Below are 26,442 nucleotides of genomic sequence, written 5' to 3' on the forward strand. Positions count from 1 at the left end.
CCGGCGGGCGCGGCCAGGGCGCACGGGCGCGGGCCGCTTCCAGGAGGGCGTAGCGGCCCTGGCCGGGGGATGGAGCGCGGCGGCGGCACCAGCAGCAGCAGCGGAGGCGAGGGGCGCCCGGAGGCGGCTCGTTAAGGTGCGCCACGCGGCGGCGGGGGATCCGGCCGAGTTTTTGGGGACGCCCCGGCGGACCAGAGCTCGCCTCCCTCCGCCGCTCGGTTGGAAAGGGAGCCAGCCGGGCAAGGGGACAGGAGCGGGGGGGGGGGAGGAGGAGAGATGGTGCTCCCAACTGTAGTTATTTCAAATTTTTTTTACATAAAAAGCAAGATGACATGAAAGTATTTAGGAGGAGCGAAACCTCAAAACACACACACACACAAACCCCCCTCTCCAAATTATTTTTTTTTTAGGTTTCTCTCCTAAATACTTTCATGTCATCTTGCTTTTTATGTAGTTGTGTGTGTGGGGGGGTAGGTTTGGGGCATTTCCTCCCCCATGAATGCTTCTGTGCTGTATCTCTGACTCTTTTTAGTTAATTTTTGAGATTCCTCCCCCTTTTCCCCGCAGTACTGTACTTCTATACTATCTTTGTTGTTGTTATTGGGGGGGGGGAATTCCCCATCCCAAATATTTCCATCGTCTTTATTTGTTTTTCAGTTACTGGGAGTGGATTTTGTAGATTGCTCCCCTACATCTTATTTCTTTTTTAAAGCTATTGGGGGTGAATTTTGGGAGATTTCCCCCCCATCCTTCCATGTTATCCGTATTTTATTAGTTATTGGGGTGGGGGGTGAATTTTGGGAGATCGCCTCTCTAAATACTTCCAATGTTTGCATTATTATTATTTTAGTTTCGAGTGTGTATGTGTGTGGGGGTGAGGTTTGGAGATTCCCCACCCCAGATTATTTCTCTGTTTTTTATAGTTCTTTTAATACCTTAACCGGGGAAAAGGGAATGAATTTTGGAGAATTCCCTTCCCCCATTCCCTTCTCTTAACTTTTGAACATCCCCTTGGATCCTCTCTCTTTTGACCTTTAACCTCCCCCACCCTTGACCCCCATGGGAAGGTTTGCGCCCCCCCCAAAAAAAAACCCTGCTAGTTAAGCACCAATTCCCTGGGCTAGGTATCTACAACCTTTTCACAGCCAGGGCTCCCTTTTAACCCAAACATGCATTTGGGGGCTTTTAGCATATATTTGCGAGTGCTCCTGCGCGACCTGCTTTGAATCAGGATGCCACCCACTAAGGGGGTCCAAAAGTAAGCTTTTTCAGATCAGTGGTCCTTACTCCCCCCACACTGGGAAGTACCTGAAAGGCTTACAGCTCCATATCTCTCCTGCTTACCTCCCTTCCTTCTTCTAGATATTTGCTCCAGATTCTTCTAGACTTCTACCTAGATCCCTACCCGAATGCTCATGCCTAGAGCTCTCAGTTGCGTAGTAATTTCACTAATGTATGCTCTTGATCCTTCAGTCCCCCCCTCCAAAAAAAAAAGTCATCTATGGGTGCCTCTCTTAGGCTGCTTACGCACCATACAGTACAGTGGTACCTCGGGTTACAGACGCTTCAGCTTACATACGCTTCCGGTTACAGACTCCACTAACCCAGAAGTATTACCTCGGGTTAAGAACTTTGCTTCAGGATGAGAACAGAAATCATGCTCCGGTGGCGCGGCAGCAACAGGAGGCCCCATTAGCTAAAGTGGTGCTTCAGGTTAAGTACAGTTTCAGGTTAAGTACGGACCTCCGGAACGAATTACGTACTTAACCTGAGGTACCATTGTACATCTAAAGCACATTCTTCTCTCTGTCCTGCAAAGAATCCTGGGAACTGTAGTTTGCGAAGGGCGCTGGGAATTGCAGTTCTGGGAGGAGTGAACTACAGTTCCCAGGATTCTGTGTGTGTGTGGGGGGGATCAGTGTGCTTTAAATGTAGCCTTAAATATTGAATATTGACATTCTCTCCCCCAGTCTATTGTCAGACCACCATTCCAGGGGTTCTTTGCTGGTGCCTTCCAAAAACTGACCTCTCCGAGTCCCACCTGAACTCTCGGTCTGGGTCCTTCTCCCCACTGCACACACAATTGCTGGGGGTGCCCTGAACCCTTATTCCTCTCTTTGCCCGACGGAGGGCTAACCAACCTGGTGCCCACTAAGTTGTGGTTGCATTCTGCCTCCCATCATTTCTGGGCGTAGTGGGTGCGGTTGATGGGAGCTGGAAACCTCAATTAATGTCTTTAGGGCGCCACGTTGGGGAAGGGCCGTAGTTTGTCCAGTTTGCATGTGGAAGATCCCAACTTCAATCCCTGCCTGAAACCCTGGAGAGCTGCTGCCAGCCAGTGTAAACATTACTGAGCAAGATGGACTGTTCCTGTGACCAATGCTATAAAACAGCTCTCTGGGTTCCTATTTAAACCGGCCATTTATTCAAAGCCATGAGGACTGGAGTCTTAGGTTTTTTTACTTAGCGGATGGAGCAAAATAAGGCGGGTTTCTGTGTGCCTCTGGCCTAGTGCGACTCCCCCCACCCTCCTTCCTTAGCTGCCCCATATCTCTTCCTTGCTCGCCAGCTCCTCCTTGAACTCCGTCTCCCTCCTTCTCCCAAACGCTGATGCCTCGATATTCTATCCTCATTCCTTGCCTTAGCACAGTAGAAAACAACGACCCCTCCTTCCAATTCTCTCCCCACACATTCCGGATCCTGTTTTGTCTCACTCCCAGCTTCTTCCCTGGTCCTTCTTCCTCACTCCCCCCCCCCACAAAAAAATCCATTTGCTTGGGTGGCCCCTCTCCCTAGATGCTGATGCTGAGATATCTTATACCGCTCGATTTGGATTTCCAAGCTTGTATCCTTTTCCTAGGCCCAGATTCTTACTCCCTCTGCAACTTCACCACTTCCCCAACTGCTGATGCTGAGATATCTTACCCTCCACCTCCCCGCTGCCCCGTTTCCACGTTCTGGATCCTGCCCCTGTAATCTCCTGCGCGCCCGCTTGTTGGCCGCCCACAATTCCTCTCTTCCTTGGCATGACGCCCCCCTTCCAGATGTTGCCGGTCGGAGCCAGACCGTGCTTTCGTGTCATCTTCTCGGCATGGCCAACGATCTCGAACCAGCAATCTCTCCCCACATCCATGCACCGCTTCCTTCTCCCCCCCAAGCCTTAGCCAGACGACCAAACAAGCCAGCTTGGCACCAAACGGAGGCAGTAGACAGGGTATTCCGGCAGAGGGACAGCGCTGCTCTCCTCCTCTGGGCAGGAGAGCCTTGGCCGCTTTAACTAAATACACCAGCCTCTTTCCCGCTACCTGTATACAGTGGTGCCTCGCAAGACGAAAAGAATCCGTTCTGTGATTCTCTTCGTCTAGCGGTTTTTTCGTCTTGCGAAGCAAGCCCATTGACGGATTAGCGGATTAGCGCTATTAGCGGCTTTTAGCGGCTTATCTGCTGATCGGATCAGCTGATAAGCGGCTTAGCGGCTTAGAAAAAGGGGGGAAGGAAAAAAAACTAGCAGGAACTCGCAAGACATTGTCGTCTTGCGAAGCAAGCCCATAGGAGATTCGTTTTGCGAAGCACCTCCAAAACGGAAAACTCTTTTGTCTAGCGAGTTTTCTGTCTTGCGAGGCATTCGTCTTGCGGGGCACCACTGTATGTGGACTGAAAGGTTGTAGCTCAGCGGTAGAGCATTTGAAAGACTCTCCTCTGAAACCCTGGAGAGCTGCTGCCAGTCAGTGCAGGCAGTATTGAGCTCCATGGAATCTTAGAAGAGTCGTAGAGTTGGAAGGAGCACCGGGGGCCGTCTAGTCCAACCCACTGCAATGCAGAGATATTTTGCCCAACGTGGGGCTCGAACCCACAACCCTGAGATTAAGTGCCTTGTGCTCTTGCCTGCTGAGCTATCCCAGGACTGGCCTCCAGTGTTTGGGAAGGTGAGCTGATCAGGGGCAAAGCATCTGCAGGAGGTTCTAGGTTTGATCCGCAATGGCGTCTCCAAGCAGAAAGACCCTGGAGAGTGTGGAAACCCCGGAGAGCTGCTGCCAGCCAGTGTGGACATTACTGAGCTAGGTGGCCCATTGTTCTGCGTGGGAGTAAGCCAGCTTCTGGCGTTTACTGTTTAAATCAGGGCCTTTATTCAGAACCATGAGGACTGGAATCTTGCTTTATTTTTGGAGGAAAGGACACAGCGGAATGGTAGAATAATCTGTGTGCAGAAGGTTCTGCCAGGCAGTGTGGACCTTACTGAGCTACATGGTTGGATTTGGTAGCAGACAGCGTCCTCTGTGCCTCTGCTTTACCTGTGTGACATCGACCTTCTTAGGCAAAGCTCTGTGCTACTAAATAAGGTGAAGCTGGCCTACCTGGAAGATGGAGGACAATCCTTCGCTGGAGGTTTTTTTAACACAGGTTGGGTCGTCCGTCTGCCCGGGATTCTCAAACTGTGATTCCTTGCATTGCAGGGGGTTGGACTAGATCAGGGGTCTGCAACCCGCGGCTCCGGAGCCGCATGTGGCTCTTTTACACCTTTGCCGCGGCTCCGGGGTGGATACTAGCGAGGGGAGGAGGCGCATTGTGCGCCCCGACACTCCCCACTGTGGCGCGCGCTGTACTGGCTGTGACGTCGCATGGGGGCAGTGCGTGCGTTAGTCACGCACCGTCCCGACGTCACCTTCCCGCCCGCTGTCAGATCGGACATTAAGGTAAGAAACAATATATGCAGTGTTATATTTGTTTTAAATGTCGCAATGGTTTTGCGGCTCCCAGTTTTTTTTTCTTCGGAAACGGGTCCAAGTGGCTCTCTTTGTCTTAAAGGTTGCAGACCCCTGGACTAGATGACTCGTGGGGTCCCTTCAGACTCTGTGATTCTATGAATTTGCCCCTCTCATTTTTTGGCAAGCCCCAGACATTATGGAGGGGGCAACTGCCAAATGAGAACTCTGTGTGTGCCTCCCCCCCCCCCAATCTTTTGCCCTAGATCACAAACTCTTTATTTTGCTCAAAAGGCCCTGGGAAAGTTGACGGATTCTATTTTCACACCTGGAATGTGCGAAATGAAGGGGCGGAGGACAGTTCTCTGGGACTCGCACAGAGTGCTTTTCAATGTTGTCGTGTCTTTTGTGATCTGGGATTAGGCGAGAGGGAGGGGATCTGGGTGGGGCAAAGGGCGTTTGTGGCATCTGTGTCTTTGCCTGCCCGGAAACTTGGTGTGTGTGTGTCTGTGGCTTTGAAAAATAAACATTCCCTGGAGTTTGGGTGGCTCCGTGCCTGGGGAGGTGGCAATTGGGATTGGCTGCTCACTCCCTACCCAAAAAGTACCGCCCTTTCCCCAGCAGCAGAGCCCTGAGTCAAAGAAATGGACTGGTTGGGGTTTCCTCTCTGGTTTTTACGCTCTGTGGTTGCCTGAGACTCATCTCAGCTTCCGGCCTGCACAATGATAATAGGCTAGATACAACAGATCAACACCTCATTTCCTGTTCCCCATCTTTGCAAGTGTCTCTTCTCTTGTTCCCATGCGGTCAGATCAAAGTTGGTGCTTCCTTACGGTGCAAATACATCTCATCTCTATGTCGGAACACCTTGAGGCACAGGTCAAATCTGTGTCCAGGGCAGCTGTTTACCAGCTCCACCTGGTACGCAGGCTGAGACCCTCCCTGCCCGTGGACTGCCTCGCCAGAGTGGTGCATGCTCTGGATATCTCCCGCTTGGACTACTGCAATGTGCTCTATGTGGGGCTACCTTTGAAGGTGACCCAGAAACTACAACTAATCCAGAATGCGGCAGCTAGACTGGTGACTGGGAGCGGCCGCCGAGACCACATAACACCGGTCTTGAAAGACCTACATTGGCTCCCAGTACGTTTTCGAGCACAATTCAGAGTGTTGGTGCTGACCTTTCAAGCCTTAAACGGCCTCGGTCCAGTATATCTGAAGGAGCGTCTCCACCTCCATCGTTCTGCCCGCACACTGAGGTCCAGCGCCGAGGGCCTTCTGGCGGTTCCTTCGCTGTGAGAAGCCAAGTTACAGGGAACCAGGCAGAGGGCCTTCTCAGTAGTGGCACCCGTCCTGTGGAACACCCTCCCACCAGATGTCAAAGAGAAAAATAACTACCAAACTTTTAGAAGACATCTGAAGGCAGCCCTGTTTAGGGAAGCTTTTGATGTTTAATAGGTTATTGTATTTTAGTGTTTTGTTGGAAGCCCGCCAGAGTGGCTGGGGAAACCCAGCCAGATGGGCGGGGTATAAATAACAGATGATGATGATGATGATGATGATGATGATGATTATTATTGAATGGTACCAATCTCAGCCTTGGAAAGCACCATAGAGTTGGAAAAGGGAGTAATCTGACTTCCGCTTTCACCTATTGGTGCTTTTGGGTGGGTGTTCAAAGGTGTTCAGCCATATTGCTATTTTCTTCCTCCACTGTCGGAGGCAGTGATGTACCTCTGAATGCCAGAGAATTGGGAGAGTTGCTCTTGAGTTCGAATCCTGCTTACGGGTTTTTCCATAGGTGAATCTGGTTGGCCACTGTGAGAACAGGAGGCTGATCCAGTCGGACTCTCTTTGTGTTAAGATTCTGGGGTTTTAGCTGGTGAGCTGTGTCCCCCGAACAGCTCTGCAAGTTGGGAATTGTGGGGGAAATTGGTCACACAGGAACATATCCCTCGTCATGACTGATATCTTAAAAAATCCTTTTATTCTCACAACAACCCAGCGAAGTGGCCTAGGCTGGAAGAGAAGGCCTTGCTTGACTCCACCAAGCACCTAGAATTCCCTAAAGCAGCGGTTCTCAAGCTGTGGCTCCCCAGATATTGTTGAACTACAACTCCCATCACCCCTAGCTAGCAAGGCCAGAGCTCTGAAATGTCTCAGATAGCTCCAACTGCTGTGCCTCTGTTATTTCTTCACATTTCTGTCCTGCTTTCCCCCCCATAGTAGAACTCGAGGCAACATACCTGGGGTTCCATGGTGGCCTCCCATCCGGGAGCTGACCAGGCCTGGACCTGCTTAGCTTCAGGGAGGTGGTGGCCTCATGCACCTTCAGACCATGCTCTGGTCTGGAAGAGAGAGGAAATAGCAGTTTCTTTAACAGAGGGGCCACTTCAGACAAGGCCCTGCCTTGATGTCTGAGGGGCAGGCAGGTTCATATAAAGGCCCTAGATACCTACAAATCCCTTCTTGGCTGAAACGGACCTGGACATTCTTCAACCAGCATTTATTTATTTATTATTATTCTTACATTCACGTCCTACCTTTACTCCAGGGGGCTTGTATATGGTTCTCCGCTTCCTCATTTAATCCCCGTAACAATCCTGTGAGGTTGGTTACACTGACAGGTAGGGACTGGTCCAAGGTCCCACCTAGTGGGCGAGTGGAGATTTGAACCCGGGTCTCCCAGGGCCAGCACACTAACCACTACATTACCCTGGCTCTCCCTAGGATTAAAAACGGAGGGCTGACCTCTCTGGAATGACTGAGTTTCCCCATGGCACCAATTTCAAAAAACCTTGGAGGAGCTTTTGCCTGAGGTTGGGAGGTGCTTAACCCATCCCCTGCCAGCAAATTATGTTTTCCAGAGCGCTTTTTCTCACGCATACCATTAAAAATCAGAACCAAGTCCAGATGGGATGGATAGCAGGCAGGAAGGGTGCTTAACCCCTCCACCACCCACCAATTCTGCCCTTTCCAGCTATTTCCCCACCACCCACAAAGCTAAAACCCTTTCATGGTTTTGAGCCCAGCAAGAATAGTTGGGAGAGTCGTTTTCCCCCTGACTTCCTCCTCCCAGAGTCCCCCCCCCATTTTTTTTATTCATTTTAAAACACAAATAAACAACACAAACAATGCAAACAAATTCTTGTCTTATCCTTATTTTTTCTTTTTTTTTTTTTTAATATGCTTTTTATTAGATTTTCTTCATCGCACACATCCAAGAATAAACACAGCCAATATACATTAAAGAAGACATTAAATAAGAAAAAGGAGTCAGGAAAGTAAGAAAAAAAAAGAAAGAAAAAAGTGTATATACAGACAATTTACTAAAAACGACTTCCTTCCCTCCTGATTTCGGATTTCTACCTTTAATGATTTCATCATACAACTGGTGTAGGTTTTTAGTTTATAACATTGGAAGATTTAAATCAAACCTACTGTAGTTGGTAAGTTACTAAGATTACCTTCTAAATATACCATAAATTTATTCCAATCTTCTTTTAACTTTGTATTTTTTTGATTTCTAATTCTTTGCGTCATTTTTGCCATTTCTATAAAGCCATAAAGTTTCAATTGCCAATCTTTCACCGTTGGTAAAGTTGGGTTTTTCCAATTTTGAGCAATTAGCATTCTAGCCGCAGCTGTTGCGTATTGGAAGAGGGTTTTATCTTTTTCCGGTATTTCTTTCCCCACCATCCCTAGTAAGAAGGCCTCTGGTTTTTTGGGAAATGTGAGTCTAAGGATTTTCTTCAATTCATCATATATCTGATTCCAGAATTTTTTAACTCCCTCACATGTCCACCACATATGTATGAAGTTCCCTTCATTTGTTTTACATTTCCAGCAGGCCTTGTTACCGGTCTTATACATCCTGTTTAGTTTTTCTGGGGTTAAATACCATCTATGTATCATTTTTTCTAGATTTTCTCTAATTGCCGCACTCGCTGTAAATTTTATTCCTTCACTCCATAATTTTAACCATTTCTCATTTTCTATATTGTGCCCCAAGTCTCTTGCCCATTTTACCGTAACTTCTTTAATTTCTACATCTTTTGTGTCATGTTCTAATAAAATATTATACAATTTGGATAATAACTTAGTTTTACTTTCAATTATTTCAATTTGGAATTTTGATTTCTTTTCATTCATTCCTACTTTCTTATCTTCCGTCCATCTTGCGTTAATTTGGTGGTAATGTATCCAACCCTTCAATTTTTCTTTCAATTCCTCATACGGTCTTAATTTCCAGCCTTCATGGGAACTTGTCAGTAGATCTTCATACGTTAAACTTTGTTCATCCAAATTTGTTTTCTTGAGTGATAAAATATCTGTTGGGGACAGCCACCAGGGTGTTCTAGGTTCTAGCAGTTTTCTATTTCTTTCCCAGACCTCGTATATCGGACCTCTGATGATATGGTTCGAAAAGCTCTTATGTACTTTCCCTTTGCTTGACCATAAGTAAGCGTGCCAGCCAAACCTGTTTTCCACCCCTTCGAGTTCCAATAGATCCTTGTTTTCCAAAGTTATCCAGTCTTTCACCCAGCATAAGCAGGCCGCTTCGTAATACAGTCTTAGGTTAGGTACCGCCAGTCCGCCTCTCTCTTTTCGATCCGTGAGTAGTTTGTATCTAATCCTTGGCCTCCTTCCCTGCCATATAAACCTTGAGAGGACTTTCTGCCAGTCTTTAAATATTTTAGTCCCTCTAATAACCGGAATATTTTGGAAAAGGAACAACATCTTAGGTAAGATATTCATTTTTATTGCCTCCATCCTGCCAAGCCACGAAAGGTTTACTCTATTCCATACATCCAAATCTTTTTTGACTTTATTCCAGGTCGTTGTATAATTATCTTCGATTAAATTTATGTTTTTAGATGTGAGCCAAATACCTAAATATTTTATTTTCTTGGTTACTTCAATTCCATGTTGTCTCTCTAATTTCCCTTTTGTCTCGTTTTTCAAATTCTTTGTTAATATCTTGGTCTTTGATCTGTTCAATTTGAATCCTGCTAGTCTGCCGTATTCTTCTAGAATTTCCAACGCCTTCTCAATACTCCTTTCCGGTTCTTCTAGAGATAACATCAGGTCATCTGCATAGGCTTTTAGTTTAAACTCCCTTGATCCTATTTTGATTCCTCGGATATCAGATGTTGATCTTATTATATTTGCCAGGACTTCTAATACTATAATGAATAGAAGCGGGGAGAGGGGACAGCCCTGCCTGGTTCCTTTTTCAATTTGGAATGTATCTGTAAGAGTGTTATTTATTACCAGTTTGGCCGTTTGTTTTGAATATATTGCCTGTATTCCTTTCAAAAATTCTCCCTCTATTCCCGCTTCTTCCATGGTCTTTAATAAAAACGTCCATGAGACATTATCAAACGCTTTTTCTGCGTCTATAAAGATCAAAGCCGCTGGTATGTCATTGTTAATTTCCAAGTATTCGATTAGGTTTATGGCGTGTCTCACATTGTCTTTCAGGAATCTATTCGGTAGGAAGCCTGCTTGGTCTTTGTGTATTAGATGTATCAGGCATTTTTTTAATCTATTTGCCATAATATCGGCGTATATTTTATAATCGTTGTTCAATAAAGATATTGGCCTGTAGTTTTTAATGTGCGTTTTATCCGTATCCGGCTTTGGAATTAATGTTATAAAGGCTTCCCTCCATGACTCAGGTATTTTTCCTCCCCTTAAGATGTTGTTTAGGGTGTCACATAGTATCGGTGACAATTGGCTTTCCAGGACTTTATAATATTTGGCCGAGAGACCATCCGGGCCTGGAGCTTTCCCTATTTTCATTTTTTTTATAGCACACTTAACCTCTTCTATACTTATGGGTTTGTTTAGTTGGAATCTTTCTTCCTCTGTGATGGTCTTCCCTTTATGTCTCTTCAAATATGTATCTATTTGTGTTGTATCCTCTTCCCCTTTTTTATATAATTTCTCATAAAACTCAAGAAACTTCTTTCGTATTTTTATTGGGTCTACTATCAGATCTTCCTCTACCTTTATTTTGTTTATTGTATTCTGCTTCTGTCTTTTTCTCAGTTGCCAGGCCAGAAATTTCCCTATTTTATTCGCTGACTCGAAGTATCTTTGCTTCATTTGTTTGATTTTCCATTCAATTTCTTGATTCGTCAGCATCGAGAATTGTGTTTGTAGGATTTTTATTGCTCGAATACTTTGTTCATCCTTCGGGTGATCTGTTAATTTTTTCTCATACTCTCTTAATTGCTTGAGTATTTCTTCTTTCTTCTGCTGTCTTATCTTCCTCTTATAATTATTTTGTTGGATGAATAAGCCTCTTACTACCGCCTTACTGGCGTCCCATACCACATCTATGTTTGTTCCTGTGTTTAAGTTCAAATCAAAATACTCTTTTAGGGTAATTCTGGTCTTTTCGATGATCTCCTCATTTTCTAATAAGTATTCGTTTAATCTCCATCTGAAATTTCCCTGTGTTGCACCTTTAATTTCTAAAGTTATCAGATTATGATCTGATAGTGTTCTTGGGTGGATTTCACAGCTTGTTGCTCTTAGGGTGAGTGTTCTCGAGGTCCAAATTTGATCTATTCTGCCCCAGCTTTTATGCACTTCTGAAAAAAAGGTGAACTGTTTTTCTGTTGGGTGTAAGTGTCTCCATGTGTCTATTAAGTCTAGGTTTTCCTCTAGATCTTGGAACGATTTCGGCAGCTTTCCTTGGTTTCGTTTTCTGTTTTCGGTTTGTCTATCAGTTTCTGGTACCGGCACCGCGTTGAAGTCTCCCAATAGTATCATCTTGTTGTCATCTAGGTCTGTTAGAGCTTGTTCCAATTTCTTAAAAAACTCAGATCTATATGTGTTTGGTGCGTATATATTAACCACATTGATCTTTTCTCCCTGAAAATTGATTTGAACCCCTAGTATCCTCCCCTCTTCATCTTTATATATCAATTTTGGTTCCCATTTCTCCCTCACATATATTACCACCCCTTTTTTTTTCTCCTCCGTAGAGTTTATAAATTCCATACCTAAATACTTGTTTGTTAGAACATGTTTATGCTTTTTAGCTACATGAGTTTCTTGGATACAAATTACATCTATTTTTTCCTTTTTCAACACATTCGCAATTTTATTCCTCTTAACTTTTTCGTTCAAACCATTTACATTCCAAGACACGATTTTAAGGTTCCTTGTCATTTTTATCTGCTAGCAAGTCAGCAAATTCCCTGTTTAAGTTTTGCCGGTTTAAATTCGGTTGGGTTCTTCTTCTATTTGCTCTTCGATTTCTTCCTCCTCCCCTTCTTCCCCCTCTTCCTCTTCTTCCCCACCTTCTGCTCCTCCTTCCCTTTCTGATCCCCCCCTCAGACCCTCGTCCCCTCTCTCCTCCCTCTCTCCCTCCCTCTCTCCACGTCGTTCTCCCACCCCCACGAGATCTTTTTCGTATCTACGTAGGAATTTGCTGACTTCCTGATTTTCAGTTATCTTAAATCTTTTCGCTTTGTAAAAGAAGGAAATCCCTTCTGGGAATTCCCATCTGTGTTGTATACCATTTTTCCTTAAAATACCAACTATTTGTTTATAGCCCTCTCTTTTTCGTAGAAGTCTAACTGGGATTTCTTTAAAAATAATAATTGGTTTTCCGTCAATTACCAATTTCCTCTGGTAACTTTCTCTCAAAATCGTGTTTCTCATTTCTATCGATTTGAAAATCACAAGACAGTCCCCTGGGGCTTTTCTCAATCTGTTTTGTTTAGGTCTTATTTTTATTCTAAACGCATTTTCTATCGTTAGCGCGACCTCTTCTTCCTTCATTGCAAGCCATGTCGCTAATTCTTTAATCATTTTTCTCTTTATGTCTTCCTCTCTTTCTTCCCCTATTCCTCTAAATTTTAAGTTTAACTGCTTTTGTTTCATCTCCATCAAGGCTAAATTATCTAAGACCTGGTCTTGACTTTTACTCAGTTCTCCAAAGTTTTCTTTAGCTTTTTCAGCTTCCTTCCTTTGGTCTCTCAGATCTTTCTGCACTTTTTTGTTTATTTCTTCTAAAGATTTTGTCCTGACTGTAAGATCTTTTATCTTATTTGAAAATTCTCCTGTGACAACTTCAATCTTTTTATCAAAGGATTCCTGCATTTCTCCTAACTTTTTTTCTATGCGTGATTCATTTTGTCTAAATTCCTCTTTTATTTTCAACCATAATGCATCTAGATCTTTTATTTCCTCTTGCCTTGAGGTTCTCCTGTCCATTGGTGTTCCCACAGGCTTCTTCCCGTCCCTTCCCGTCATCTGCCTGTTTCCCTCCCCTCCTCTCGCAATAAATTAACTTAGGGATTTTTGTAGTTTCCCCCACAAAATAACACACAGTTTTGGTTATCTTGGTTATCACCGGAGTTATCTCCTGCTCTCTATTTCAATCTGCGCACTCCTCCTGTATTCTCAGACTTCTCTCTCCTCCTCCCTCTCTATATAATATCTCCGTTATTTTTTAGTCAATGTGCCTCTATCCCTTCTATTTTTCTCACTTAGTGCACAATTACCCCCTACTCGATATTAAAAATTTTCCCCTCTAGATTATAGATCTTTACATTAATCCTATATCATAAGATGCAAAAAAGAGGGAAGGGGATAACATGGGAACAAAAAGGGGGCAGTAGAAGGTAGTGGGGTCCAGTTAGGGCAAGTAGCACAGGGATTTCTCTTTAATTCTCAACTACTTATTTAGCTTGGTCCATTCCCGCATAAATACAGGCTCCAGTCCTGTTAATAATACCTTACATACGATCAGAAAATCATGGGATCAGCGGTGTCGGTAGGGCTGGGAATGTAAGGATGTCAGGAAAAACAGAGGGGGGGGGAGAACGGCGGGAAGGCAACCAAGCAAACACGGGGACGACGGTTCAAAGAGTTCAAGGTTACTCGTCAGGATCTGGAGAAGCTCCTCTCGGGGAATGGGGAAGTTCGAATTCAAAGGGGAAAGGTCGGTCTCCAGTTCCGAAGGGAGACGCAGGCGCCAGAAGAGAACCCGGCCCCACGGCTCAAAATCAGCTCGGAAGAAAAGACGGGGCAAGGAAACCCCTTTAGAGTCGTATTTCAAATAGACCAATTTCAAAGGCAATTCCAGCCAGTTGTCCGCCAGCCGTGTCTCTACCCTTCAAAGCGGGCTGTTTTGTCTCGTGCAGCCGAGCCTGCGCACTATGTCTCCTTCACCGTCCAGACAAAATGGCAGTAATCCAAAAGAAACAAATTGGCAATAAGCTGGGAAGCCGAGGGAAAACCACGGGGAAGGTAGGTGCGGAGGGTCAAAGTAACTCTTAGCCGTCGAGGAGGCTGGTGGAGAGATAGTAATTTCGCAGCCCCGGCTCTTTAGGCTGGTTTGCTCTTTCTTCCCCCCTCCGCTTATCTTCTTCGCTTCTCCGTTTTTGATGTTCCTCCGCTTATTCCTCCCTTCCCTCTCTAGCCTTCAACTTCTTATCAAGGCTCTCCAGTATTTGCTTTCTGATACAAAGTCGCTAAAATTTCATTTCATTGTAGATTTTTTCCCGCTGGGTTACTTTGCCCCACGAAATCAGCAGCGGGGACTTCCCCTCTCTTTGTTCTACAGCGGAGGAAGTTAGTTACTTTGTTTCACTCTTCCAATTAACTTCCAGCGCCATCTTAACTCCGAGATACAGTCAGGCACCTAGAGATTAATCCGTTTGCATCACTCACACTTTGGAGTCTATTCTTCAAATTTCGCGTTCCAACAGTTATTTAACAGTTCCAAAGGTGGCGGTTCTAAAAGATTTCGGAGATTTGTCGCCGCTTTTCAGCGGGAGCTCGAGACATCGCTGCGCGGGGTCGCAGGGCTTACCAAATTGCGTCTCTTGGTCCCTCTGCTCCGGAACCCTCCCCAAAGAAGGGAGAAACCCAAAAAGCTTCAGACCTTTCCGACGCTGCCGGTAGCGTTTCCCTCCAGGGGGCCCCCCTGGAGATTTGGGGGTCGCAGTGCCTTTGCGTTGCCCCTCTAAACCCCCGTGCAGTTCGGAGAAGTCGTACAGCAACTTCTCCGCGCTCCCATACTGCTGGCGATCCAAACCGGAAGTCCTTATCCTTATTTTTTCTAAACATTGTTAGGTGAGCTTCCCCAAGTCCCCCTATCTGATTTTCATTTTCCCTCATCTTTAGCAGTTTACATATTTTTAACCATTTTGTCACACTTACTTTTACAGTAATAATTTTATCCTTTACAGACAATACTATTTTAAAATACACTGTCTTCTAAACCTACAGCCTATATCCACTTCCAAAGCTATTCTAATAATTAAATATTAACATTTTTTTTTCAAATATTCTTTAAACTTCTTCCAGTCTTCTTCCACTGTCTCTTCTCTTTGGTCTCGGGGTCTCCCAGACAGTTCGGCAAGTTCCATATAGTCCATCATCTTCATCTGCCATTCTTCGATAGTTGGTAAATCTTGTTTCTTCCAATTCTTTGCTAGTAATATTCTTGCAGCTGTTGTGGCATACAGAAAGAAAAAAAATAACATCCTTTTTGGGGATTTCATCCCCTCCTCCTCCCACACTCTTGCATGATTCTATCATATGTGGCGTTGCGGGGTTGAATGTTTGACAAGCCCCTTCATGGATCACTGCCTTGACAGCAAACTATGGCAAATTCTTAAAGAAATGGGAGTGCCCAATCACCTCATCTGTCTCCTGAGAAATCTCTATGTGGGACAAGAAGCTACAGTTAGAACTGGATATGAAACAACTGATTGGTTCAAAATTGGGAAAGGAGTATGACAAGGCTGTATATTGTCTCCCTGATTATTTAACTTATATGCAGAATTCATTATGCGAAAGGCTGGGCTGGATGAATCCCTAGCCGGAATTAAGATTGCCGGAAGAAATATCAGCAACCTCAGATATGCAGATGACACAACCTTGATGGCAGAAAGTGAGGAGGAATTAAAGAACCTTTTAATGAGGGTGAAAGAGGAGAGCGCAAAATATGGTCTGAAGCTCAACATCAAAAAAACGAAGGTCATGGCCACTGGTCCCATCACCTCCTGGCAAATAGAAGGGCAAGAAATGGAGGCAGTGAGAGATTTTACTTTCTTGGGTTCCATGATCGCCGCAGATGGTGACAGCAGCCACGAAATTAAAAGACTCCTGCTTCTTGGGAGAAAGGCAATGACAAACCTAGACAGCATCTTAAAAAACAGAGACATCACCTTGCCAACAAAGGTCCGTATAGTTAAAGCCATGGTTTTCCCAGTAGTGATGTATGGAAGTGAGAGCTGGACCATAAAGAAGGTTGATCGCCGAAGAATTGATGCTTTTGAATTATGGTGCTGGAGGAGACTCTTGAGAGTCCCATGGACTGCAAGAAGATCAAACCTTTCCATTCTGAAGGAAATCAGCCCTGAGTGCTCCCTGGAAGGACAGATCGTGAAGCTGAGGCTCCAATACTTTGGCCACCTCATGAGAAGAGAAGACTCCCTGGAAAAGACCCTGATGTTGGGAAAGATGGAGGGCACAAGGAGAACGGGACGACAGAGGACGAGATGGTTGGATAGTGTTCTCAAAGCTACCAACATGAGTTTGACCAAACTGCGGGAGGCAGTGGAAGACAGGAGTGCTTGGCATGCTCTGGTCCAGGGGGTCACGAAGAGTCGGAGACGACTAAATAACAACAACAACATGTTCGACAAGGAAGAGCATGTCTCCTGACACTGATTGGAAGATCTTCTGCTGTCTGCTCTGAAGTGCCCCGGATGTGAGGTTTCCTCGCCACAAATCAGCCACCAGGAGCAAAACAGGAAATGGAGCCGGAAACAGTTTGAAGAGGTGTCTTTTGCCGGTGGGGACTCGGGCGTAGCAGCTGTTGGCACCGGTGTAGCTGTCTGGCTGGTCGGTGGTGGATGTGTCGGCATGCCAGCCCTTTTAGGGAAACCACCACCATCGCTAAGGGAGCCCGCAGGCCTCTCCAGCATTCTAGTCCTCATTGTGGTTTTGAGCCATCTCGCCTGTTGGACTTGGAGCCAGGTTCTGTAGCAGCATTGTGGTCCGTTCTAGAAAGGAAGGGACAATAGCGGACTGGGCTGGAAGGTTCATGTGATTCAGTCGACTGCCTTTTAAATCACTTCCTTTGGGGGTGGGGAACCCTGTTAGAAATTAGCCAGGTGCCAGGCGCGTTTTGCGACTGGCGCGGGTCCAACTGCGACCACGTCTCAGGGTTGCAATACTTGTAGAACTCAGCAGGGAGGAGGAGGAGGAGGATAGGGACAAAATTAGGATGAGATGGCTCTGTCTCTCGTTGGCTCTGGCGCCCCCTGCTGTCGGGCTCCCTGGCTCCCGCCCCACCAGCCGCAATGGGCACTAACCCTGAGGATTTGCAATTGGTATCTATTAGCTAATGAGCTCATTTAAATGGAAAATTTCCTGCAGGCAGATTAGGAGATTTTCCAGGCAATGTTCTGTTTCTGGAAAAATTCCTGCGGGAAACTTTTCCTGTTCTGTTTCCAGATCGCTGTTTGGAGTGCTTTCCCCTGGAGAGATCTAGCAACAGGTTTCAAAGGCTTTTTTTTTTTTATGTGGCCCTGTTAAATTGGCTCGATGGCTTTATTTGGCTCGGTATACCTATTGTAACTGCATCCTTTTCCGTTCCGCTGCTCGTAGGGAAGAGAGTCGCGTTGTTTTATTATCAAGTATTTTAAAATTATTGGGCGCTGTTTGGATGAAGGGCAATTTTGGCTTTATAGAGGAGAAGGAAGATTTGCTGGGGGGCTGCAGAAGCAACAGGCTGCAAGGTGGGGAAATTCTGAACACTCCCCCAGCAAGATGATGTTACTCCTTAGTTTGTTTCCAGGGTTAACCCTTTCCTGCCCAGGGGATGCATTCCCTCCGGGAAGCCCCTTGGGGGAAAATGTGGCAATGGAGTCGGAAGCAAAAATGTGAGCAGAGCAATGAATGTGACTCTTACCTTTGTATGGTACAATGCACGGCAGCCATGCAAAAGTCTGAGGTTTCTTCTCTTTCTTCCCCCCCCCCCTGCAAACTCTCCTTGCTTGCAAAAGTCCCTGGGGAGGGTATGGAACAGGATTGTAGAGGGGCCGTGACCTGGGAAGAAGGGTGCAGCTTGCAGGGAGACCCGAGGGCCAGACAGAAGCATTCCGAGGGCCACATTCCGCCCCCAAAGTTGGTTTGTTTTAGGTGTGTGTGTGTGTGTGTGCCCCACCCCACCCCAAACCAATTATTTTTATTTCTTTGCTTTCCCCCCCATTTCCCTGCCCCAATACAGCACCTCCCATGGGCCTGATAAACTGCCATCGAATGCCATGGAACTTTGTTCTAAGAAACATCCTCCAGGTAAGATCTTCTGATTGGGCTGTTTTTTGGGGGTGGGGGTGGGGAAGGGAGCAGGACTGACAGGGGCTGGGCCGCCCCACCCACCCGAATCAGTCACAAGAATTAGGTGATTTAACTTCTCAGACTCTTTTTCTCACTCAGCCACTGCAAGGTTGCCAACTTCCCAACAGATCTCTGCCCCTGTGTCCCCAGTGTAGCCACTGGTGGGGGAACTGTGCTTCTGAGAATCTTTTGCTTAATTCCATTTCATTCGCAATGGCTTCCTCTAAGAGACCATGAAGCATTAAAAAAAATTAAAAATTAAAAGGTGCCTAATGGTCAGAGAAGGGACGCGGGTGGCGCTGTGGGTTAAACCACAGAGCCTAGGACTTGCCGATCAGAAGGTTGGCAGTTCGAATCCCCACGACGGGGTGAGCCCCCATTGCTCGGTCCCTGCTCCTGCCAACCTAGCAATTCGAAAGCACATCCAAGTGCAAGTAGATAAATAGGTACCACTCCGGCGGGAAGGTAAACGGCGTTTCTGTGCGCTGCTCTGGTTTGCCAGAAGTGTCTTAGTCATGCTGGCCACATGACCCGGAAGCTGTACGCCAGCTCCCTTGGCCAGTAAAGCGAGATGAGCGCTGCAACCCCAGAGTTGGCCACGACTGGACCTCATGGTCAGGGATCCCTTTACCTTTTTAATGGTCAGAGCTGTTCGATGGTGCCCTGGAAGGCAATTGGCTCTTCCTTGCTGGAAGTATTTAAACAGAGGCCGGACAATCGTTTGTCAGGGGTGCGTAGTTGCAGGATTCCTGCGTACCTCGGGGGTTGGGGTCAGACTGGATGACCGCACAAGGTGCCTTCCCATTCTAAAGCTCCGTGACAAATTTTCATATCCAGAGTATACGTACCCTTGCCAGCGGCATGAGGAGTTTGAGGGGGGGGTCTGTACTGCTTTAGAAGGTACAGAAGGGACTGTACCACTTTAGACAGAAGGCGGTCTTGTCCCATTTTTGAATTCAACCCAGTTCCCCAGGTTCAAAGCCAGCCAAATGTTCTGCAAGTAGACAAGCGATCTAGGCGATCAAGGCGATCTAGCCCGGCCCTCTCTCTCCTTGCTAAGCTAGCTTCCTACCTGTGAAGTCAGCGAAAATTACTGAGCTTAGCAGTGGGCTGGGTTTGGATGGCCTTTGGAGGTCCCTTCCCAATCTACCAGCCTGTGACTTTTTCATCTGGGTCAGGCTCCTGTCTAAAGCACAGAAGCAAGTCGCATTGCCTTATTTCCTTCCTGGTCAGTTGGCAACCCAGCAGCCCAGTAGAGAGAGAAAGAGAGTTGGGTTGGGTGGCTGTCTCTTTGGCAGAAGAGGTGAACTGAGGTAAAAACAAATTTAATAGTGAGCAGGAACCTAAGCAAAATGACTTTTTTTTTGGGGGGGTTGTCCCATTATAGTGATTTGCATGCCTTTGACTGACTCCGTAAGGTCTTTCTGGGTTGGGGGTGGGGCTGGGGGAAGAGAAGCAGGCAGGCGAGAGGTGTCCCCCCTTGTCCCCCCCATGCCGCGGTTACCTAAGCAACGCCGTCCCGGCCCCTCATTGGCCGCCGTGTGGCGGTGGGCGGCCCCCGTCTCCTTCAATGTCAGCGTGGAGTTTTCTCCTGCAGCGAGTGGGGAGGGGGGGTAGCAGCAGCAGCCGCCGAGGCAGGAGGAGAATGGGGGGCACGGACTGGGGAGGCCGATGGGGGGCCGCTGCCTAAGCCCGGGGGGCCTCCTGCAAGGCCCCCCTCCCCATAAAACACACGCAAATCCTCCGGCCCGGCGGTAACCATGACGATCCCTAAGGAGATGCCGGAGAAATGGCCCTGGGTCGCCGTGGCGACGGGCAGCCGTGGACAGACGCCTGGGGGGACAGGTATTTTTTTTGGGGGGGTGGGGATTTGACAAGTGAAAGTTTTGGGTTTGGCTAGCAGGGTTTGGGTGGTTTTTTTTTGCTTTTTAGGGGTCGGGGCTCCTCAAATATCCACGTCCAGCCTTTGTCCTGTCACGACCTCCTTGGAGAAAGCTGTCATTGCAGTTCTCGCCACAAACATTACCTCATACCGCGCCTGCTTCCTTCACCCCCCCCCAACTCTGGCTCCTTTCCTTTGCACCATATATATTTTTGGTGGTGGTGGGGACACAGAGAGCCCCCTTTTTACCCAAAGGAATACCCCCCTCCTTCCCACCCGTCCCCACCCATCCCCGCAAATGACCTTGCTTCTGAGACTGCCGAGAGTCGCAAGTTTGGAAACGGGGACAGAGTCCATTCCAACAATGGATGGGGTTTTTTTTTTTGCAAAAACCCAGAGCAGTTTTATTTCAGTATTTGGGACAGGTGGGGGGGGGAAAGCTACTCCTGGGGTGGTTTTTTGTGGTGGTGGGGGGCATGCAAAGAATTAAGAGAGCCATCCAATTTCATGCAGTCGGGAAGCAGGTTATCAAATCCACTACCCTTTGTGTTCAGCTTGGAATGGTTAGCAAGGGGCAACTGCTGGAGGGGTGGTGGTAAGCCTGGCAAAGGGGGGTATGGTGATTTTTTTTGGGGGGGGTGTTGTGTGCTGGCGGCTGATTTTTGTCCTCTGTTTTCAGAGGAGGAAAGGCGGGTGAAAGCCAACGCCCGGGAGTATAACGAAAAGTTCCAGTATGCGGTAAGAACGGGGTTAGGAGTTTGCGGCTGGGGGCTGTAATAAAAGATTTAAGGTCTTATATATATTTTTAATAAATTGTGTGTGAGAGTTTTCTGGGAAGGGAGGGGGGTGGAACAATCCACTTTTCGTGGCGGGAACGCGAAATCCGTGTTGGCGGGGCAGAGAAGGGGTGTGGGGCTGCGTTTATACCCCACAGAGAGGGATGTGAAAGGGGTGAGCTTGGTTTTGTGGGGAGTTAGGTACAGCAAAGGAAGAACTCAGACCTTTTTTTTGCGGGGTGGGGGGAGAGATCAGAGGTGGTGATGGGCTCTAGGGATGTGGGTATAAACATTTAAAAGTGGTTCAGAGGGTAGGACTCGGAGCTGGGAGAGACCTGGGTTCAAATCCATGAAGTTCACTGGCCGTGACCTTGAGGCAGTCGCTGCCTCTCAGCCTAATTTGCCTAACGGGGTTGTTACGAGGATAAAATGAGAAGTGGGAGTATTTTGGATTAAAATTTCCTTGGAAAAAATGGGGGATATAAACGTGAGAAGTAAATAGTTTGTTGTTGTTATTGTTGTTATTATTATTATTATTATTACTACTATTATTACTACTACTGCTGCTACTACTATTTGCACTTTCTGGAATGATGCACAGAACGAAACACAGCCATCCTTTGAAATCTGCGGTTCCCTGAATTTTGCAACGCCGTTCTCCCAAACCAAGCGTACGAAAATGCACATGGAGTTTGCCTTGTAAATTTCACTTCAGCAAAAACAGTTTACAAAGATGCATATTCCATTACAGAACATCCTTTTTCAGAACTTCGGCGAAATTGCACACAAAAAAACCCCTTTTGAGTTAGGAGTATTCTGCGTTAAAGCCCGGATGAATTTTCAAGGGAACTTTGAAACGAAACCCACAAATGAATGTGGAAATGTGGAGAATTGGAACTAAGATTGGAAAAAAATGAGAAACTGAGACGGAATCAGGTTTGCCCATCCCATACGGGGAGGCGACTGCTGCTCAGTATTTTTTTTGGGGGGGGGGTTGCGGGAAATCCCAGGAAACCTTGAGCTGCCGTCCACTTTCTGGAACCTTCTTCCCACACCACTGCCCTGCTTCTGACTGCGCTTGACCCCTCATATCTTGGCTAGGGTGTGTCTGTGAATAACTTCCTGCCCGGGGACAGCAGCCCAGCTCAGAGATTATAAATAGAGCGTTAAGTGTGGAAGGCAGACAAAGAAACTTGGGGATATTTTTTCCTCTTTCTGGAGCGAAGGTGGAGGGAGATTTTGAGTCTTTACCCTCCAACAGTAAGTTGTGCTCCTAGTCCACCCGCACATTATCCCCACAGCCTTGTGCACATCCTAGTGTGTTGAACGGTAACTAATAAAAATGGCAAAGCAGTGCAGCTTTTTTCGTCAGGGAATTAACAAGGAGTGCAGGGCGTTTTGCGGGTGGCGCTGTGGGTTAAACCACAGAGCCTAGGACTTGCCGATCCGAAGGTCGGAGGTTCGAATCCCTGCAACGGGGTGAGCTCCCGTTGCTTGGTCCCTGCTCCTGCCAACCTAGCAGTTCGAAAGCACGAAGTGCAAGTAGATCAATAGGTACCGCTCTGGCGGGAAGGTAAACGGCCTTTCCGTGTGCTGCTCTGGTTCGCCAGAAGCGGCTTAGTCATGCTGCCACACGACACGGAAGCTGTACGCCGGCTCCTTTGGCCAATAAAGCGAGATGAGCGCCGCAACCCCAGAGTTAGTCACGACTGGACCTAATGCTCAGGGGTCCCTTTACCTTTAAATTGTTACTGGTTTTAGAATGTTTTTGTTATAACTGTATAGAAAGGTAAAGTAAAGGTAAGGGACCCGTGGATGGTTAAGTCCAGTCAAAGGCAACTAAGGGGTTGCAATGCTCATCTTACTTTCAGGCCGAGGAAGCCGGCGTTTGTCCACAGACAGCTTTCCGGGTCATGTGGCCAGAATGACTAAACCGCTTCTGGCGCAACGGGACACCATGACGGAAACCAGAGCGCACGGAAATGCCGTTTACCTTCCCGCTGCAGTGGTACCTATTTATCTACTTGCACTGGTGTGCTTTCGAACTGCTAGTTTGGCAGGAGCTGGGACAGATGGTCAGGGGTCCCTTTACCTTTACAGGGCGTTTCTTTGCACTGAGCGAGACGCCTGGTCCACCTAGCTCAGTACTGCCCACACTGATTGGCAGTAACCAATCTTATTTCTGAATGGCAGGGGGTTGGACCAGATGACTAACTCTACAATTATATGAATTCTACGATTCTCCAGGGTTTCAGGAAGGGGAGTCCCTCCCAACCTTACCGGGAACGGATTGAACCCGGGGCTTTTTGCACGCAGAAAGCAGGCCCCTGTTCTCAAGTCCTTTCCAGCTGCTCCTTCCACCAAAGCAAAAATGAAGTTGGTAGTCCTCACAGTTCTGGAAAAAAAGGGGGGGGGCTGATTTAAACAGGAATGCAGGAAGGCGCCTAATCCTAGTGTGCCAGATCACCTCTGAGTCCACCTGCCTCCATAATGTCTGCACTGACAGGTAGCGTCTCTTCAGGATTTTATTGGGGATTGAACCCGGGTCATTCTGCGTGCCAAGCAGACGCTCTGCCAGCTTTGACGGCCCTTCCCCAAGGGTTGAAAACAGGGCGGAGAAGATCTGTTGGAGGAGTTTTGGGGTGGGAAAGTTGGCCGTGCGGCAGAGCGGAGACGCGCGTTCCCTGCGAGTTTCGCCATCTGATGTTGTTTGCTTTCCTCTCTCCCCGCAGAGTAACTGCATCAAGACGTCCAAGTACAACGTGGTCACATTCCTGCCCATCAACCTCTTTGAGCAGTTCCAGGAAGTGGCTAACACTTACTTCCTCTTCCTCCTTATTCTCCAGGTGTGGCCCGTTCACGGGACTCTCATATTGGGGCAAGAGGGGTTTTTGGAAGTGTTAACGTGGGCGGCATTTTGGTTTTGGAGAGTGGTGGAGGAGACTCCTTAGACGCACCTTGCCGCCTCTTCTTCCCCTGCCTTCACTTACCCTCTCGTCTGTCTTCCTCCACCCAGCTGATTCCACAGATATCCTCCCTTTCGTGGTTCACCACCATAGTGCCTTTGGTTCTTGTCCTTACCATCACGGCGGTCAAGGATGCCACTGACGATTACGTAAGCAAGGGGGGGGGGAGTCTGGGAGAGGGGAGACCTGGGTTGGGGCTGGCGGCGATTTGGACCACTTATCAGTGCTTTGCTGGATTCCCAGAATTCACATCCTGCCTTTCTTTTGCCGTGGAACTCGCGGGGGATCATACGGGGCAGTTCCTTGGAAGGGGAGGTCAACCACCCAGGTGCTGGCCAAGCCCAGACCTGCTTAGCACGAGTCAGCTGTGTGATACTGCAGCAAAAAAGGCTAATGCAGTTCTAGGCCGCATTAACAGAAGTCGAGTGTCCAGATCAAGTCATAGTACAGTGGTACCTCGGGTTAAGTACTTAATTCGTTCCGGAGGTCCGTTCTTAACCTGAAGCTGTTCTTAACCTGAAGCGCCACTTTAGCTAATGGGGCCTCCTGCTGCTGCTGCGGCACCGGAGCACGATTTCTGTTCTCATCCTGAAACAAAGTTCTTAACCCGAGGTAATATTTCTGAGTTAGCGGAGTCTGTTACCTGAAGCATCTGTAACCTGAAGCGTATGTAACCCAAGGTACCACTGTACAGTCATACCTCATGTTACGTCCGCTTCATGTTACGTTCTTTCCCGCGGCGACCGGGAAGTACTGGAAAGGGTTACTTCCGGGTTTTGGTGCTCGCGCATGCGCAGAAACGCAAAAATGGCGTCACGCGCATGGGCAGAAGCGGCAAATTGCAACCCACGTGTGCGCAGACACCACTGTGCGTTGCGTTTTTTTTCATGTTGCGAACAGGCTTCTGGAACGGATCCTGTTCGCAACCAGAGGTACCACTGTTCTGCTCTATTCTGCCTTGGTCAGACGACACCCGGAATACTGTACCCAGTTCTGGGCAACACAATTTAAGAAAAATATTGACAAGCTGGAAGGTGTGCAGAGGAGGGCAAGCGAGATGATCCAGGGTCTGGAAACCAAGCCTTATGAGGAACGGTTGAAGGAGCTGGGCATGTTTAGCCTGGGAAAGAGACAGAGAGGAGATATGATAGCAATCTTCAGAAGTTGGTTTTCTGCTGCTCAGAGCGTAGGACCCAAACCAATGGATTTAGACAACAAGGAGACTCTGACTAAACGTTAGAAAGAACTTTCTGACTAGGGTTGGACTAGACTATCATTGGGACACCTTCCAACAAAATTATTCTACCTGGAGATTTAACCCAGGACCTTCTGCACTCAAAGCAGAAGACTATAAAAAGGCATAAGAATCCTGGCTGCAGGATGAGGCCCATGGCCCATCTAGGCCAGCGTCCTGTTCTCACAGTGGCCAACCAAATGCCTCTGGGAAGCCCGCAAGCAGGACCCGAGTGCGAGAGCAACTGTCTCCACTCTGCGATTCCCAGCAAGTGATGTTCAGAGGCATTTTGCCTCCGACAGTGCAGGGAGAACATAGCCATTGTGACTCGCGGCCCCCGATCGCCTGACCCTCCGCGATTGTATTGGGGGACCTTTCTTTCATTCTGCATCGCGGGGTTGGGCTAGATGACCCTTGGGTCCCTTCCGACTCTTAAGATTCTGCGATCTTGCTGTCTCTCTGCAGTTTCGCCACAAGAGTGACAACCAGGTGAACAATCGCCAGTCTCAGGTGCTGATCAATGGGATGTGAGTATTGCCACGGCAACTGCGGATCGGTGGTGGTGGTTGTGGTGGATTTCTGGGCGAGGGGTGGGGAATCTGTTAGACCAGCAATGGGTGATGGGAATCCTGTGGACCTCTGGATACGCCTGGACTCAAAACACCCCCTTCAGCCACCCAGCCAGTGTGGCCAGTGATCAAGGAGGAGGAGGTGAGTTCAAGCCCAGCAAAATTTGGAGGGCTGTGGGGGACACACACACACACACACACACACACACACACACACACACCAGGGTGGTTGGTGGTCATTGGGAGTGATGGATAGAAGGCAGGGAGCCTGACAGTAGGAGCAGCTGGAGCGTGTGATTGGTGGAGCTGGAGCGTGTTATTGGTGGAGCAGGAGCCTGTGATTGGTGGAGGAGAAGCCTGTGATTGGTGGAGCCAGAGCCTGTGATTGTTAGAGCCGGAGGCTGTGATTGGTGGTTCCCCATCCTCGAGTTAAAACAAGTGTTGGGAATTCTGGACTGCAACTCCCATCATCCCTGGCCATTGACCGTGTTGGATGGGGCGGAAATTCCAACTTTAATGGAGTGGCAGACGAAAATGTTTGAATACATAGAATTGGCGAACATGACTTATAAGATTCGGAACCAAAAAGTAACCAAGTTCGAAGAGGAATGGAGTAAATTCGTTGAATGTATAAGGAATAATTGTAGAAGCTTAAAAGACTGTAGCAGGGCTAATATAAATCTTGTGATATGGACAGAATGTAAATAAGAATCTGTAAGAGTGGATGTTAATTATGAAAACCGATGGAGGGAAGGAGAGAAGTCCGGGCGTGATGGCAAATAAGAAGACACAATAATGTTGAATGTAAGAGTATATATTTTATTTATTCTTGTTTTGGAAAATCAATAAAAAGCATTTTTTTTAAAAAAGGCCGTGTTGGCTGGGGCTGATGGGAGTTGTAGTTCACCACACCTGGTGGTTCAGAGGTTCCC

General features: G+C 47.4%; 1 protein-coding gene across 2 annotated transcripts in view; it reads left to right on the forward strand.

Annotated features, from left to right (window-relative positions):
* ATP8B2 (ATPase phospholipid transporting 8B2) overlaps positions 1 to 26,442 on the forward strand; it is a 67,861-nt gene continuing 41,419 nt past the window's right edge. Inside the window, exons 1-6 of one of the 2 annotated variants that reach the window (XM_082202069.1) lie at positions 1 to 136; positions 17,974 to 18,041; positions 20,645 to 20,703; positions 23,474 to 23,587; positions 23,758 to 23,856; positions 25,407 to 25,468. In XM_082202069.1, the coding sequence (XP_082058195.1) occupies positions 18,011 to 18,041; positions 20,645 to 20,703; positions 23,474 to 23,587; positions 23,758 to 23,856; positions 25,407 to 25,468 (365 nt within the window). In that variant the 5' untranslated portion in view covers positions 1 to 136; positions 17,974 to 18,010. Of the gene's footprint in view, positions 137 to 17,973; positions 18,042 to 19,703; positions 19,929 to 20,644; positions 20,704 to 23,473; positions 23,588 to 23,757; positions 23,857 to 25,406; positions 25,469 to 26,442 lie in introns of those variants that run through there. The other variant, XM_082202068.1, reaches the window with a different exon arrangement.

Source organism: Podarcis vaucheri (genome assembly GCF_965113315.1).
Source record: "Podarcis vaucheri genome assembly, chromosome: 16".
In the NCBI taxonomy this organism is placed as follows: domain Eukaryota; kingdom Metazoa; phylum Chordata; class Lepidosauria; order Squamata; family Lacertidae; genus Podarcis; species Podarcis vaucheri.